We start from the raw sequence: 14,932 nt of genomic DNA on the forward strand, positions 1-14,932 counted from the left end.
TTCCAAGATCCAAATTTTATTTTGTATTGTTTCAACAGCCAAAAAGTGATCCTTCCCCACCACTGCAGATATCTATTTCGGGAAGCTGAACCAAGCTATGCTTGAAGCACCTTTTCGAGTCTCTCTTTACTGTGGTGTGAACAGAACAGACCCAAGAAAGAATTGCCCAGAAATATCAGCAACTGAAATGTATGTATTATCTTGATTCAAATCTTTGACAGCAATCCTCCAGCTATTACTTCCATGCTATCTTGTGATTAGGAGTTCCTAGATGTCACAATCCTCCCAAATGCTATACAGACACAAACTGTGTGTCGATAGCCAGCTGGAAAAGATGTTTTCCTGGGGGTTAAAACAACAGTAACATCGTCCTTTATAGGACCGCCACATTCTGTTGGCATATAAACATTACTCTCTGGTACTGTTACTGAATAACACCTGCTCAGAGATTTAAAACAAGTTGTTTTTCTCTATACAATCCTATTTTTTTTTTCCACTAAACACTTTGAGGCTGTTTCTTGGGAACGTCTCAGCACAGTTTTATTTATGATGGAAAATAACGGTTGGAAATCAATTCCAAAACAATCTTAATAATGGGAATCTTTGGAGCAAGGATTAAGAGCCCAACAGAATGAGGAGGAAGCAAACTGATGCGAGCATCATCTGTTATCATAGTGTTGGTGACATGTTAATTACTTCGCCCATTCCACCAGACTTTGTTCTTGACAGGCCCTAAGCATAGGAATAAGAGAAGTCGTTAGCACTTGACCAAAGTGTCCTCTCAAGTCTCAAGCAGAAGACGTGACTTAAATGTCGCTTTCACAGGTTGACTACGAGGAGTGTCCTGCGCCGTATCCAATGCTGATAATACTGACAAAAGTAGTATAAGCATTGCACGAATGTGTGTATTAAAAAATATCATATAGTGAAAAAGAAAATAATAATAATGATTATAATGATTATAATGATATTAATAATAATAATAATAATATAAAGTGTGTTTTCTGCGTATAATTTAAATGAAAACTGAGTACAGACATACAATGATAATAATGAGGAAAAGGTGGAGCAAACAGCAGCAGACGCTATGCACGCCTCGTGTTAACTGACGCCTTGTTACGAAGTCACTTCAAGGGTAACTTTGAATGAGCGTTTGATCAATAAATTAGTTGTATTTATTTGAGCCGGAAAATACTTAAGAACCTATACATGTGTTATCTGAAATAAATCGGGAACAGCTGATAAGTATTGGCGAATAAAAAAAAAACATAAAAAAACGCCTTGTAAAAAAATTACAATCATACGAAAAAAAAAAGCGAATGGAAAGGTGAAATATTTATTGGTCAAGGGAGATAATCAAATTTTAATTAATTTTTTTTTGTTTCTCATCCCCCCTCGTTTGAAAGATTAACATTTTGCAATATCTGGTAATATTAACAATATTGTAATTGATTGACAAAATAAAAATTCACGTGACATTAAAGAATATTTTCTAATAAATCTAAAATGTCAATCAATATATATTAAATCAAATTTTCCGTACCACCCCCACCACGCAAATCGCTACAAGTTGAATGTATATTTATCTTTATTACGAAACTAACGCTACAAATATTATTAGGACCAGAAGACCTCAACATCGACAAGTATGGCAGACGACCCTTGTGGTTAGTAAGCTTTCTTGTTTTATATTTTTAAACTGCTGCATAATGATTTTACTACTTTTAAGTTACTAGTCGGTGTATGTAGGTAAGCTCCACTTATAAATTTTAGCATTCAAATGTGTACGTCTTTGTAAAACTTCGTGTCGAATCCACGCGAAGTCCCTGCTAGTTGTTAACGAACGGCTCAGCGCTTGGTTGTAACCAATCCTTCTTGATTGTTAACATTTGAAACCGATGTAGTCAGGTTTACACGTAGATATGTACATGGAGATATATATATATGTACACACATACACGTATATACATATCTATACTCAGGTATACACATATACAGGTACACACACACATATCTACGTACATAAACACAAACACCGACATACATTATATCTATCTATGAAGCAGCAAGCAAAACATGTTAAACCGTAGTCACTGTTTCGCGTACCGTCTTCCAATGCATCTCTATATTAATTGCTGTTTTATGTACTACGTACTTTTTCTTGAGGCTTATGGATTCTTAGATGTCTATACATACATGTATATATATATATATATATATATATATATATATATATATATATATATATATATTTACATGTATGTATAGACATCTAAGAATCCATAAGACAAGAAAGAAAAAAAATAACAGTCGCTTATATATTTGTCAATAGAATGTATGTCCATATATATATGGGAAAGACGTAAATATTTCCTATATTCCTTCAAGTCATTCTATTTTCTTGATATTTTTCTTTAAGATGTGTCTGGATATATATGTATATATATATATATATATATATATTGTATGTGTGTCTGTCTCTCTCTCTCTATATATATATATAAATATATATTGTATGCGTGTGTCTATATATATTTTTGTATGTGTATGTGTGTAATCGTGTTAGTCATGTAGGTTATTAAAAATACAGATTACCAAACTGTTTAGTTATTCAGTTTTGCTTTATAATTAATTATTCTGTAATAATGTATTTTCAAGATATTTCATAGTGTGTGTATTACTAGCAATTAATGAAACAAAAGTGGAAATATCTTTATCTAATGACTAATATGATTATCATGGCTATCCATTTGTTTTCGGTTTAACACAATCTGAAACGAAACCATTAGTCAAACAGTACAACTCAGGTATTTGTGAATGTATATATATATATATATACACACGCACTAGCATATTTTATATCAAACCTGATATTAAAGTAGGCATTGTTTATTACATAGGCGGAAAAAAATTATACGGTTGGTTTTTTAAAACTGCTTAATTGCAACTTTTACAATTTTGGTGGTGAGATTATTTCGAATAACCCTTAAAAACTGATAAATATCAGAAAATGTTTCCGTTAGACACAGACTAATATGGGAGCCGTGTTTGATTAGTAAACGTTTATCTATGGAAACTAATGACCTTCCACTCCTGATCTATTCTGATATTCTGTTCTGGCCTGCTATAAAATTATCGTTTTCATGTGTTTCTTCTTCTCTCCTCCCACTCCTTTTTGCTCTGGCAACACCAAGACTAGTTAGTTACACTACTATTATAAATTTTCTACTAATACACATGTACTCTAAATCTGTTTACCTCGCGCTTTGATATCTAGTTGGAGGGAAGGAGTATATATTATCCATCTACCTGTCTTGTTTGTGTCTATCTCTATACAGTGTTGTCATGTCCTCTAAAACTTAACCCTTTGGCGGCTAACTTACAAAACCTTTTTACTTCCTTGTTTGTATATAAATGTTTTGACGTTAAATAGACAAAACAAAATTTTGTAACGAAGTTACGCCTCAGTAAAATCTGACGATTTCTTTCTACCTAACATACGATATTCCTGTTACAGCTTGTTAAAGTGTTGAATAATTTTCAGTTTTCTTTTGCTCTCTTCTGTAACATCTTTATTATAATAGGCTGTATTTATTTCTATTTCATTTAAAGGTTAAGTAGAAATATGTTTATCAGCTCGACATAGTACTCTCACAAAGACGCAATTCTCTCTAAACTAGGACGAAGTACTGTGGTGCTTAGGTTGTATGTGCGTGTGGGTTTTTTTCTAGTTTTATTTTGATCTGGTCAGAGAAGCTGTAAACAAAAACTAGTGTAAAAGAGCTTGTTCATCATACCAATTTGACAGCTAGGGGTTTGTGATGTATCATTCTCCCTCTTATTTTACGCAAAATAGCGAAAAACATGAAATAAAAAAAAAAACAAACTGGAGAATGTTACAAAACATGAAATCTACCCGACATGTAGCAGCAGCAGCAGGAGCTTGATTATGAGTGTACGTGAGTTTTGTACGTGTACAGAATAGCTAAGTGTGGATATGGTGATGATTATGATTATGGTATCGAAGCCGACCACCTTCTCTTCCTACTTAGTCTGGTTTTGTGTGTGCGTGTATGTAGCAGTAGTGTCGACATTGAGTGAAAGGATGCTATTAACTCGAGATAGACACAAGCCAGCTACTACCACCACTAATATATAGCAAATCAATCTCTTCTCCCTCTGTTTAGTCATTTACCTATATATATATATATGTGTGTATGTGTGCGTGTGCCCCTATTACTTGTTTGTTTGATTTTGATAGTCTATATTGATATTCTCTCGCGCTTTTGAGGGGTGGACGTATTTTATATTTAATTATCAGTTGGCGTTCAATTCTCCAACCGTATTCTTTGATAGGGTATATAAATTTTGATATTTACCCTTTCTTTCTTTATCCTCTTTTTTTTTCGTGGTTTGATTTTTTTTAAATGTTGAGGAGGTAATAACACGTATATATTAATAATTTATAGCTAATACCTAGATTTAAAACTTTTCTTGTTCATGAAAGCGTTGGTTTAGAGATAAGCATTTGTGCGAGAAACCTAATGTATTGATCACATTGAAATGCTGCTAGTTTCGAATTACCAGTTTGCTGACAGGACTGTCATTTATAAATATATTTCTCTTACTGACATGGCTACTTATAATGATGTGATTTAAAGAATTCGTAACATTTTCTTCTCTTCTTTATGCCGCAGTTACTCAGTCTCATCAGCTTGAGTAGACCCGTCTACTCTTAAAGCCTACACCTTGTATTATTTCAGTACTCATTGTACAGAGAAAAACTTTCTCTTGTAAAGGTATTATAGGATAAAACAAACCTAAGAAATATCTATCCAAACACTCATTTGTAGACTAACTACATCCGATCCAGTTAATTTGACTTAGGGAATTTGTAATGTTTTGTGTATGACACTGGGATTTTGTTTGTTTTTCTTTTTCTGTAGACAGAAAAGCGGGATAATTTTCGCTTCTTATATTCATTCATTTTATCGAAACAAGTTGTACATACAGATCGGTATTATGTATTGAGATATATAAATATATTTGTAAATCAATTTTACTATTAATGATTATAGTAGCTGTATAGGGATAGATGATAGTAACAAAATATACCTGAGTAATTTTTTTTGTTTCGTTATTTTTTGCATGTTCAAAGATAACGTTTAAATTTCTAGGTCAACATACCCTAACCGAACTGTGAAGGTCAGTTGTCTGTTGCTCAGTCATTTTCACTTGTAGTCGGAAATTAGTATTTTAAGTATTGCAATATGTTGTAACAATCAGCTTCACAACATACTGCGTTGAATATATGCTCTTTCTTTCACCTTTCAAGGTAGATTCCCCGATGGAGCCATTCCACTTACATCGCTAATGTCCTTGGGAAAGGCATGAACATTACAGCTTCCCACTTCCTTTTACAGTTTCTCTCAGTTAATGCTCGCGTAGAAAAAACTATTTTACTTCCATTCTTTTCGTTTTATTAATCGTGAAATAATTTGTTCCCCCCTTAAGTTGTTCCTTAACCCCAGGTCGGACCGGTCGTGCCTCTATGATCAAGGGCATTCCAGTTATAACCATCTATTATATTTTCTTCATACTTCATGTTTAAAGGGATTTATTATTTGATTGCCCATTTTTTAAAATCCTATATTGTGAAGTATAGTCTAGATATGATAGATTTGGCTATTATTTGAAGAAAGTTGAATGATCACTAAAGCAGAAAGAGGCCTCGTTAGTTCCATAACTAAAAAGTTGTATGAAAAGAATGCTGTAAACTTTAAAACCAACTTGCAAAATACTTATATTTACATTGAATACTGTACATATGTTAATACAAATCAGTCAAATAGGATCATTTTTATGGGTTGTATCACCCCCTTTCATGAGACTGTACATAAAGATTGACCCATGGTTATATACATTACCTGTATACCTAACTCTTGTGGCTTACAAAGTTGTTGAAAATCGCTTCAAGAAATGAGCCTTTTGATCTGTTATAACTGAACACTGCAAATAAAATGTTTACACTTTCAATGTCATTTTAACTAGGTCCTCTTTTGAATTTATGAAAAGCAGTCACTGAGTGAAGTAGGAATTTCAGATTCAGTGTCTCTTGGCAAGAGTGAACCAAATCTTTATATTTCTGGCCTTATTAGTGGGGAAGACATTTGATTTGTTTTATAACTTCCAGCTACGACAAATACCTCAAGAATTTTATGGTAGTGTTATCATTTGTTGATTTTTGCCTTGCATGAACCAAGTGAATTGCTTGATCATGATGTCAGTCTATAGATGTGTGTGGCCGAAGTAGATTTTTTTTTCCTATTGGAAGTCTTTCAAGTAACACTGACTATTAATGAAATAGATACAGTTTTGGAATCAGATTACTGATGAAATATACTATTGACAATAACTGCAAATGCATGAAATATATACACTCTCTCCCTTTTACTTGTTTCAGTCATTTGACTGCAGCCATTTAGTCGAGCACATCGACCCCAGGACTTATTCTTTGTAAGCCTAGTACTTATTCTGCCGGTTACTTTTGCCGAACCGCTATGTTACGGGGACGTAAATACACCGGCATCGGTTGTCAAGCAATGTTGGAGAGACAAATACACATACATACATATATATATATATATTATATATATATATATATATATATATATATATATATACACACACACATGTACGACGGGCTTCTTTCAGTTTCCGTCTACCAAATCCACTTACAAGGCTTTAGTCGGCCCGAGGCTATAGTAGAAGACACTTACCCAAGGTGCCACGCAGTGGGACTGAACCCGGAACCATGTGGTTCGTAAGCAAGCTACTTTATTTCATTTTATTTGCCATAAAGGCAGTATACAGAGTAGCTGCAGGCTAGACAAGACATTAATGAGGCGAATGATATGCGAGCGTGACCTAGGCATCACTGTCAGTAGTGATTTGCGTTGGACAAAGCATATCTCTAAAATTGTCAAGAAGGCCGAGGGTGTCTTGGCATCACTCAGCAAGACTTTTGTTAGCCGCTCTCCAGCCATCTATTTAAAACTGTATACAGCTATGGTACGACCACACTTGGAATTCGCATCATCAGTTTGGAACCCCTATCTTGCTCAGAACATTGACCTCCTGGAATCTGTCCAGAGACGTGCAACCAAACGCATACCCTCCATCAGACACACACCTACCATATTCTGAGCGCCTTGTTTCCCTGGGCATGGATTCACTGAAGCTCCGGCGTCTGGCGACGGACTTGGTAAACACCCACAAAGTTATCAACCACCTCACCAACAACAACACTGAACACCTTTTTGATCTCCATGTGTCTAACACATGTGGGCATGCCTACAAAGTCAGAAAACAACACAGCTCCCATGACTTTCGGAAACATTTTTTCACGCTCAGAGTTGCTGAAGCATGGAATAAACTGCCTGCATCAGTTGTTGACTGCCATGACACTGCATCCTTTAAGGCCCTCATGCTTTCCGAAATCTGCCGAAACTACACCTGATTATATATACACTTTAGATGAGTTGTAGTGCACCTGAGCACTGTACACAATTATTATTATTATTATTATTATTATTATTATTATTATTATTATTAATAGATGATAAAGATGGGAGAAGACAGAAAGCACCTGCTGCCCCCCCCCTGCTTCTCTAAAACATTGTTCGTTAAAAAACAACATATATAGAAGTATAAAACCTCTTACAAATATATACAAAAAATTGGACTAGAAGTCCATCGCAAAGGAAACAAATTTTATACATATGGAGGCGATAAACCTCTTACATTATTCCCTCAATTAACTCTTTTGCGGCCTGCAGGTATTCCTGCAACCACCAATCGGAGCCCCAAAGAAGTAATCTGTATTCCTCCTTTGGGAAGGATCTTAACCTGTGGAAAAAATCTTTTCTTTCCAGTACCAGTGCAGCCACCTGTGAAGGCCATTCTGGACTGTCAATAAAAATCGGGCCCATCTGAACCTGACTATCAAGATTATTGTCCACATACTCCTTAATCGCCCCTCCCTTGCGAAAGCGGAATACAAATTCCTCATCACTTTCATTGAGAGGGACCTCAACTACCTCGCTTGGTGGCACACATCCCACCGACAAGGTTTCCTTCTTCTCCCCGTCCGGTAGCACACATCCCACTGAAGGGATTTTGGGACATGCTGTCATCAGCAATGCCCTGTTTTTCTTTTTCTTCTTTCTTTTCCTCTTTGTGACAGGAGGGTGGAGTTCCTTCGACATGTCCAGAGGTCCCTCTTCCCCTCCCGCCACGTCAGGGTCCATTGGTGGCAACCATTGTTGCCCACCTTCTTTCTCTTAGTACCTTTTCTCAAGGAGGTTATCTCCTCCTCTCCCTCAAATGAAGGAGCAGGAGGCTCCGTTGGGGGAACATTGGGTTTACAATAATCAATCAACTGTTTCAGGACCTTCGTCTGGTCACGGCAACAGTTCTTCATCATGTGCCCTGATTCCAGGCACAGGTGACACTTGCGGGGAGGGGCGTCCCTCAATGATCACCGGGTGCCTGGAACCAGCCATTGTCAAGAAATCTGGTAAATCCAGATCTTCGGCCGATTGGGCCCATAGGGTCAAAATTGCTTTTCACCCGACCCAATTCACTGCTGGCTGTATTTTTACATTCAAGATCCTGGCAGGGCCACCACCCAGGCCTCGACGGATAGAATCTTCTATCCATTCAGCCTCTATACCAAGCGGCAGCCCACACACCCAGGCTCTAGTCAATTTACACTCACCATAAGTGAGGAGAAACAAAATCTTCCTCCCAACTATAGGTTGGCTTGCGAATTTTTGAGCCTCCGTAGGGGTATCAAAAAGCACACACACCGTTGCGTACTTTGCATCCCTATGGATGAACCTATAAGTTGGCACAAATCCCACCAACTCTTCTGCAGTTTCACTCTGAGGGAATACACAGATGGTGTCGCAGACCTTGCAATAGATCTGCAATAACACTGTTCTCTCATCATAGTTTTTTAACCACTTCTTGGGGGCCACAATTCGCCACTCCAGGGCTTTTTTACATTTGGTTGCCATTAATAAAATAAACTAAAATATAAAAGTCCATAACAAAATCAAAAATGTTCAAATAAAAGTCTCTAATGCAAACACAAAAAAGAGCAGAAAGTCAGACAAGAGAAAAAGAACAAAGGAAGACAGTTCAAATGACAACAAAATTCAACTTTGGTAATCCTTTTTAGCACAGTTAAAAATCCCTTACAGCACAAAAATAGCAGCAAAAAATTTCTGGTTGTACACCAAATGTTAAAATACTCCAAATGGTAAAATTCTGGCTGTACTCATAAATTTCCGGAAGGACACACCTCCCGAAAACACACACAATTCTCACTAAAAAGTGAGTCTTTTAGTACAACCACTGGCAAACAAATGTCTGGAACACAGTGGAGACCCTTGTTCAAAAAGAAAATAATAACCATATGGACGATGGACTTGGTAGCAGTAAGCAAGCTACTTACCACACAGCCACTCCTACGCCTATATGCAATTATTTTGCGAACTTAAATTCAAACACTTAGTTTTAAATAACTGCATGAAGAAGAGTTTATGTAACATGAATAATTTCTCTAATTTGTTTTGAACTGTAAATTTAAAGTTTTATTTTTTATTACCTCCTCAGTAGATAACCTGCTAATTAATAGCTCTTACATGATAATTCAGTCTTTAACATCTTAGTTTACTTTTGAAAAAAATTAGTTTTCTTTACTTGGTGAATTAGTTGGAGTTAGATATGGTATCTATAATGTTTTGAGTCATATTTGGTAAAACATCAATAACAATTTGTGTAAATGATTAAATTAGTATAAACCTCCAAGTCAGCCAAACTTGTTTTAACTGATATATTTAGCCTATTAATAGAAGGGTTTCTTTAATCATTAATTTTCGACTGTTCACATTGTATTTTTCATCTTATGGTGAAAAGACCATATATGAAATTTGCTTTGTCTTTGGTGGTTTCATTTCATTCATGGAATTGAAAATGATATACTTGAAAATCTTGTTTTCCCTTTCTGTTATCTTTCTCTTGCATAAGAAGTTTTTTGACTGGATACACAAGCTCATAAAATCTGTTATAAACCCTGTAAAAATATTGATATTTAAAAATTGTCACTACAAGTTTAAAATTGACTGAAACTAATGCTTTTTGAATCAGGCAACATATTAAGTTTATTCATTTGTAACTTCTGTAATTTGTAGTGTTACCTTGGAATATTGCTCTAAAGTTAAACTGTTTATAGATTCCTCTCCTTGTATATTTTCAGCCAGACTCTTACAATATGGCAGTATCATATGGGATTTAGGTTTCATTTCTCAAGGCTAAAGAAAATGGTAATCTTTCCAGCAAATATAGCTAATGTTACTGTAAAACAAAAACAAAAAAAAGTTTATTGAAGAAGATAAAAGACTGATTAACTTGCTGGTAACTAATGAAGGTAATGCATGTGTTTACATGTTCATGGCTTGCAAATGCTATATACACCTGGTATATACTAAATCTGTCATTTCAATATACCACATGAGACAGGTCCATAGCAAAAGGGATTTCTCTCATCTGCAGAACTTGATGTATAAGAACTGCAGACATTTTGTGAAGCTGATAAGAAATAGGTGTGTCACTGTCTGTCCAATGATTACAATTGTTCCAGCTGATTAAATTCTCTGATGTCAGAACCAGAGTAATAAAGTAATCCAAACTCAAAAGAATAACACTTATGAATCACTTATATTATTTAAAATTTCAATCTCAAGCACACTTTGTCACATGATTATATTATCCTTCATGTGTATATACTGAAAGTTGTTACAAACATGAACTATGTCTCCTAAATTCTACATTTCTGGGAAAATAATTTTGAATACATAACCTAGGTCTGATCTCTCCATTTACAAGAATGTATGAAAAGTGAAACATAAATCCAATACGATACTGCTGTATTTTAAGGTTTCTGGACGAACTATACAAGAAAAGGAATCTGTAGACAATTTAACATCAGAGCAATATTTAAAAGAAATGGATGGACATCCCAAATGGAAGAACTTAAAACATTTTAAATATGATGGACTTAAAGGATGAGAATTAAAGAGGCCTGGAAGTTTCCAGTTACGAGAAAATTTATAGTTTTATGTATGTAGAGGATGATAAACCACTATGGGATGAGATGCACTATAGTATAAACTAAAAAAATATTAAAAGAACCTGATCAATAAGCTCAGCTCAGACTTCATTTTAATAGGATTGCTTTTATCAGAATATGCTTAATCATACTATACAGACATTTTGTCTATGAACACATTATCATCATCGTTTAACGTCCGCTTTCAATGCTAGCATGGGTTGGACGATTTGACTGAGGACTGGCGAACCAGATGGCTGCACCAGGCTCCAATCTTGATCTGGCAGAGTTTCTACAGCTGGATGCCCTTCCTAATGCCAGCTGCTCTGAGAGTGTAGTGGGTGCTTTTACGTGCCACCGGCATGAGGGCCAGTCAGGTGGTACTGGCAACAACCACAAAAAAATCATGTTTTTTTTATGTGCCACCTGCACACCGGCACAAGTGCCAGTAAGGCAAGGCTGGTAACGGTTACACTTGAATGGTGCTTTTTATGTGCCACTGGCACAAACGCCAGTAGAATAATGAAACTTTGAGCTACAATTTTTTTTCGATTTAACTTTATATAGAAATGACACTTTAGGTGAATGGAGTATATATGTGTATGTATGTGTGTATATATATATATATACACCATTTAAAATTTAATTTAAATCAATATATACAAGAGGTAAAAATGTGTCAAGTCTGTATTTATCTTAATGTACAAAGGTAACTTGAAATTTGCTTGGTAAAAATCTCGCACATCATCTGTATTACGTATAAGATTTACAGTTCCAGTTTTAGTTTATACTCTTAACTCTTAAACATTGCTTCTCAACTTTTGTCTTTATTGCAAATATGAATAATATTTTTGGTGCCTCAGAGCCAAATCATAGATGAAATTAATATTAGTCATTGTAACCTTGGATACTAAGAACCTATTTACCATCTTAGACAATATTAAGTATTCTACATAACTGCATTTTAAATGGATAATATGACTATAGTAATTGAAATGTGATGTGACAGCTTGGCTTTGCCACACTTTCAAATATTAAACTATTGTCAGCATGTGAGAGCAAACATCTTAGTTCTATCTGGTAAACATGTTATGATTATCTCTGTTATATGTTTTGAAATATCTGCCATACATTTAAGAAAAAGCAAGTCATTATTTGAGATTTGAACTGTCATAACATTTATGAAATTTATAGATAAACCAACCCAGATACAAGACAATAGACATTGGCAGAAGTTAACATAAGCCTCATTTTAAACTGTGCAAATTTCACAAAGGTGACTGCTAGAAAGCAGTGAATAGGAAATTTGCTGATCTCAAACCTGTACTGACTCCCCACTGTAGAATACACCCTCTTCATTATTCTCTTGTAGTAATAGGATACAATAATCTAAAAATATTCTACTGAAGTATTAATTTTACAGTGACTAAATATGAAACACATTCTTGTTGCTATGACCAATTTATGGAGTTGATTCAATAAATGTATGTTGAATTAGAAGTTGATGTTGTACCAGCCCCACAACTAAACACTTAGTGGTAAACAGCTCTACTAACAATAATGACTGCCAAATTTCCACACCCATATGTCAGTGCCATTGAAAACTATGTGATTAGCTGAGTTGTTACTTTGCATTTATAGAGTTTTCTTCTTGCTGGGGGAATAAAAAAATTGATCCATTCCACAAACTTTTAACTACAGTTAAGCAAAGCCTTGGAAGTTATTAGTATGTTATTACCTTAAATGTGTCACAAACCAACAAAGATTTGATTTTTCTAGTGATGTAACAGTGATGGTGCATAGCCAGGTGGTTGCACTCATGATTGCTAGATTATGGGTTTGTTTCCTGGACCAGGTGACATGTTGTGTTTTTGAGCTAAACACTTCATTTCATGTTACTCTAGTACTGTGTGGGGACTGGCATGTCAAAGAATAGACCCAGTATTTCTTCTGCGTCATAAAAGGTGACTAAAAAAGGTTGAGGAAGGATTTGCACTCTATCAGCAATAACTATCCAAACAGACTCGTGTGTTAGAGGGTTGTTGCTTTAGTATTGCTAAGGTGTCATCCCCTAGGAGTAGGGACTCCCCAACAAATAGTGAATGCTACAATGCAGTGTTATGGCACATACTCCCAAACTACTACTTCTAATAGTGCTTGTAATACTGTAAATTCAAACCAGACTCATAGCTTTGGAAGACCTAGGTAACAAAGGAGCTTCTATGACATCACTTGGTCTGCTAGAAATGGCAGCCGAATGACCCTCCATGTACATTACCACCTTTAAAAAGAGGATTCATTGGATAATATACTCTTAGATACAATTAAAAAAAACTTGATGGTCACAGCTGAAATATCTTTGATCATAGGCCTTGAATTGAACAACAACCATAGCTATAGAGAAATGTAGACATACAACCTTTACTCAAATACTTTTGTGAACATTAAAGCATAAGAGAAATGATTTTCTGTATTAACAAAGCCATGATATTCCTGACTAACAATTCCCAACAACAAATAAAAAAAAAATGACCAGCCTAAACTTACCACCTACCTACATTCTTTTATAAAAAAAAGTTGACACACCTAATTACCAAGCACTAAAATACTAGAGTTTGTACCATTGACCTTCACTTTCAAAGTGAAATTATTAAATCCAATAATACCAAAAACAACAAAAATACGCTTACACCTTGAGCCTACCTAACAAAAGAGAAATCCTTACAGACTTGTTTACAAAGTTCTACATACATGAATAAATTTTAAGCAATAACATAACCCTGATCAATTAAAATTTATCCAAAAACAATTCCCCATAACAACCAACCATAAAAACCTAATGACCACTGCACTCAAACCCACACACCCAAGGAAGATTTTAACTCAACAGAGACTATATAAAGGCAAGACTAACTCCAATGCATCACAGTCCAATGATAGCTTAGCTGGCCAAAACTTTGAAGTCACTGTCAAATACACACTTGTTTAAGAGTGTGTGCCAGTATGGCTGTATGGCTAAGAAAGCTTACTTCCTAATCATGTGGTTTGGGGCTCAGTCCCACTATGCTGCATCTTTTTGCAAGTGTCTATTGCTATAAGTCCTAAGCTGACATTAGCCTTGTGAGTTGATTTGGTAGACTGAAACTGTAAGAAGCATGTGTGTATTTGTATGTACCATTGACTTGACATCAGGTGATGGTTGTAAATGAATGCCACAATCATATGATTAATGTAATTCATTTCTAGTCTTCCATAAAAAGCATATCTGGCCATGGAGAAATATTGCCTTGCTTGGAAATAGGTGAAGGATGTGACAGGAAGGCCATGTGACCATAGAAAATCTCCCTCAACAAATTCTCTCTGACCCATACAAGTGCAGGAAAAAAGGACATTAAAACAGTGTTGCTGCTGCTGATATATTATAGATGCAGGTATGACTGTGTGGTTTAGAAATTTGATTCCCAATCATGTAGTTTTGGGTTCAATCCTACTGCATAGTACCATGGTCAAATGTCTTCTATATAGCCCCAGGTTGATCAAAACCTTACGAGTAGATTTAGTTGACAGAAACCAAAAGTTCCTTGTAATATATATGTATGTGTTTGATTCTTTTTTCTCAGTAAATTGTAAGCTACAATTTAGAGAAGTGTTAGTGACAAGAATGGCATCCAGCTGTAAAAACAATACCTTAGAAATATATCTATCTAACTCATGGTAGCATGGAAACATGGACATAATCACAAATGAGAAAATAAT

The 14,932-nt window shown here is 35.3% G+C and overlaps 1 protein-coding gene across 1 annotated transcript in view; it reads left to right on the plus strand.

The window, feature by feature from the left end:
- Positions 1-1,503: 1,503 nt before the first annotated feature.
- The window catches only part of LOC115209304 (mannose-6-phosphate isomerase), a 44,120-nt gene continuing 30,691 nt past the window's right edge, over positions 1,504-14,932 (plus strand). Inside the window, exon 1 of the mRNA XM_029777644.2 lies at positions 1,504-1,667. Coding sequence (XP_029633504.1) covers positions 1,649-1,667 — 19 coding nt within the window. The 5' untranslated portion in view covers positions 1,504-1,648. The remainder of the gene's footprint in view (positions 1,668-14,932) is intronic.

This window comes from Octopus sinensis, linkage group LG3, assembly GCF_006345805.1.
Source record: "Octopus sinensis linkage group LG3, ASM634580v1, whole genome shotgun sequence".
Lineage (NCBI taxonomy): Eukaryota > Metazoa > Mollusca > Cephalopoda > Octopoda > Octopodidae > Octopus > Octopus sinensis.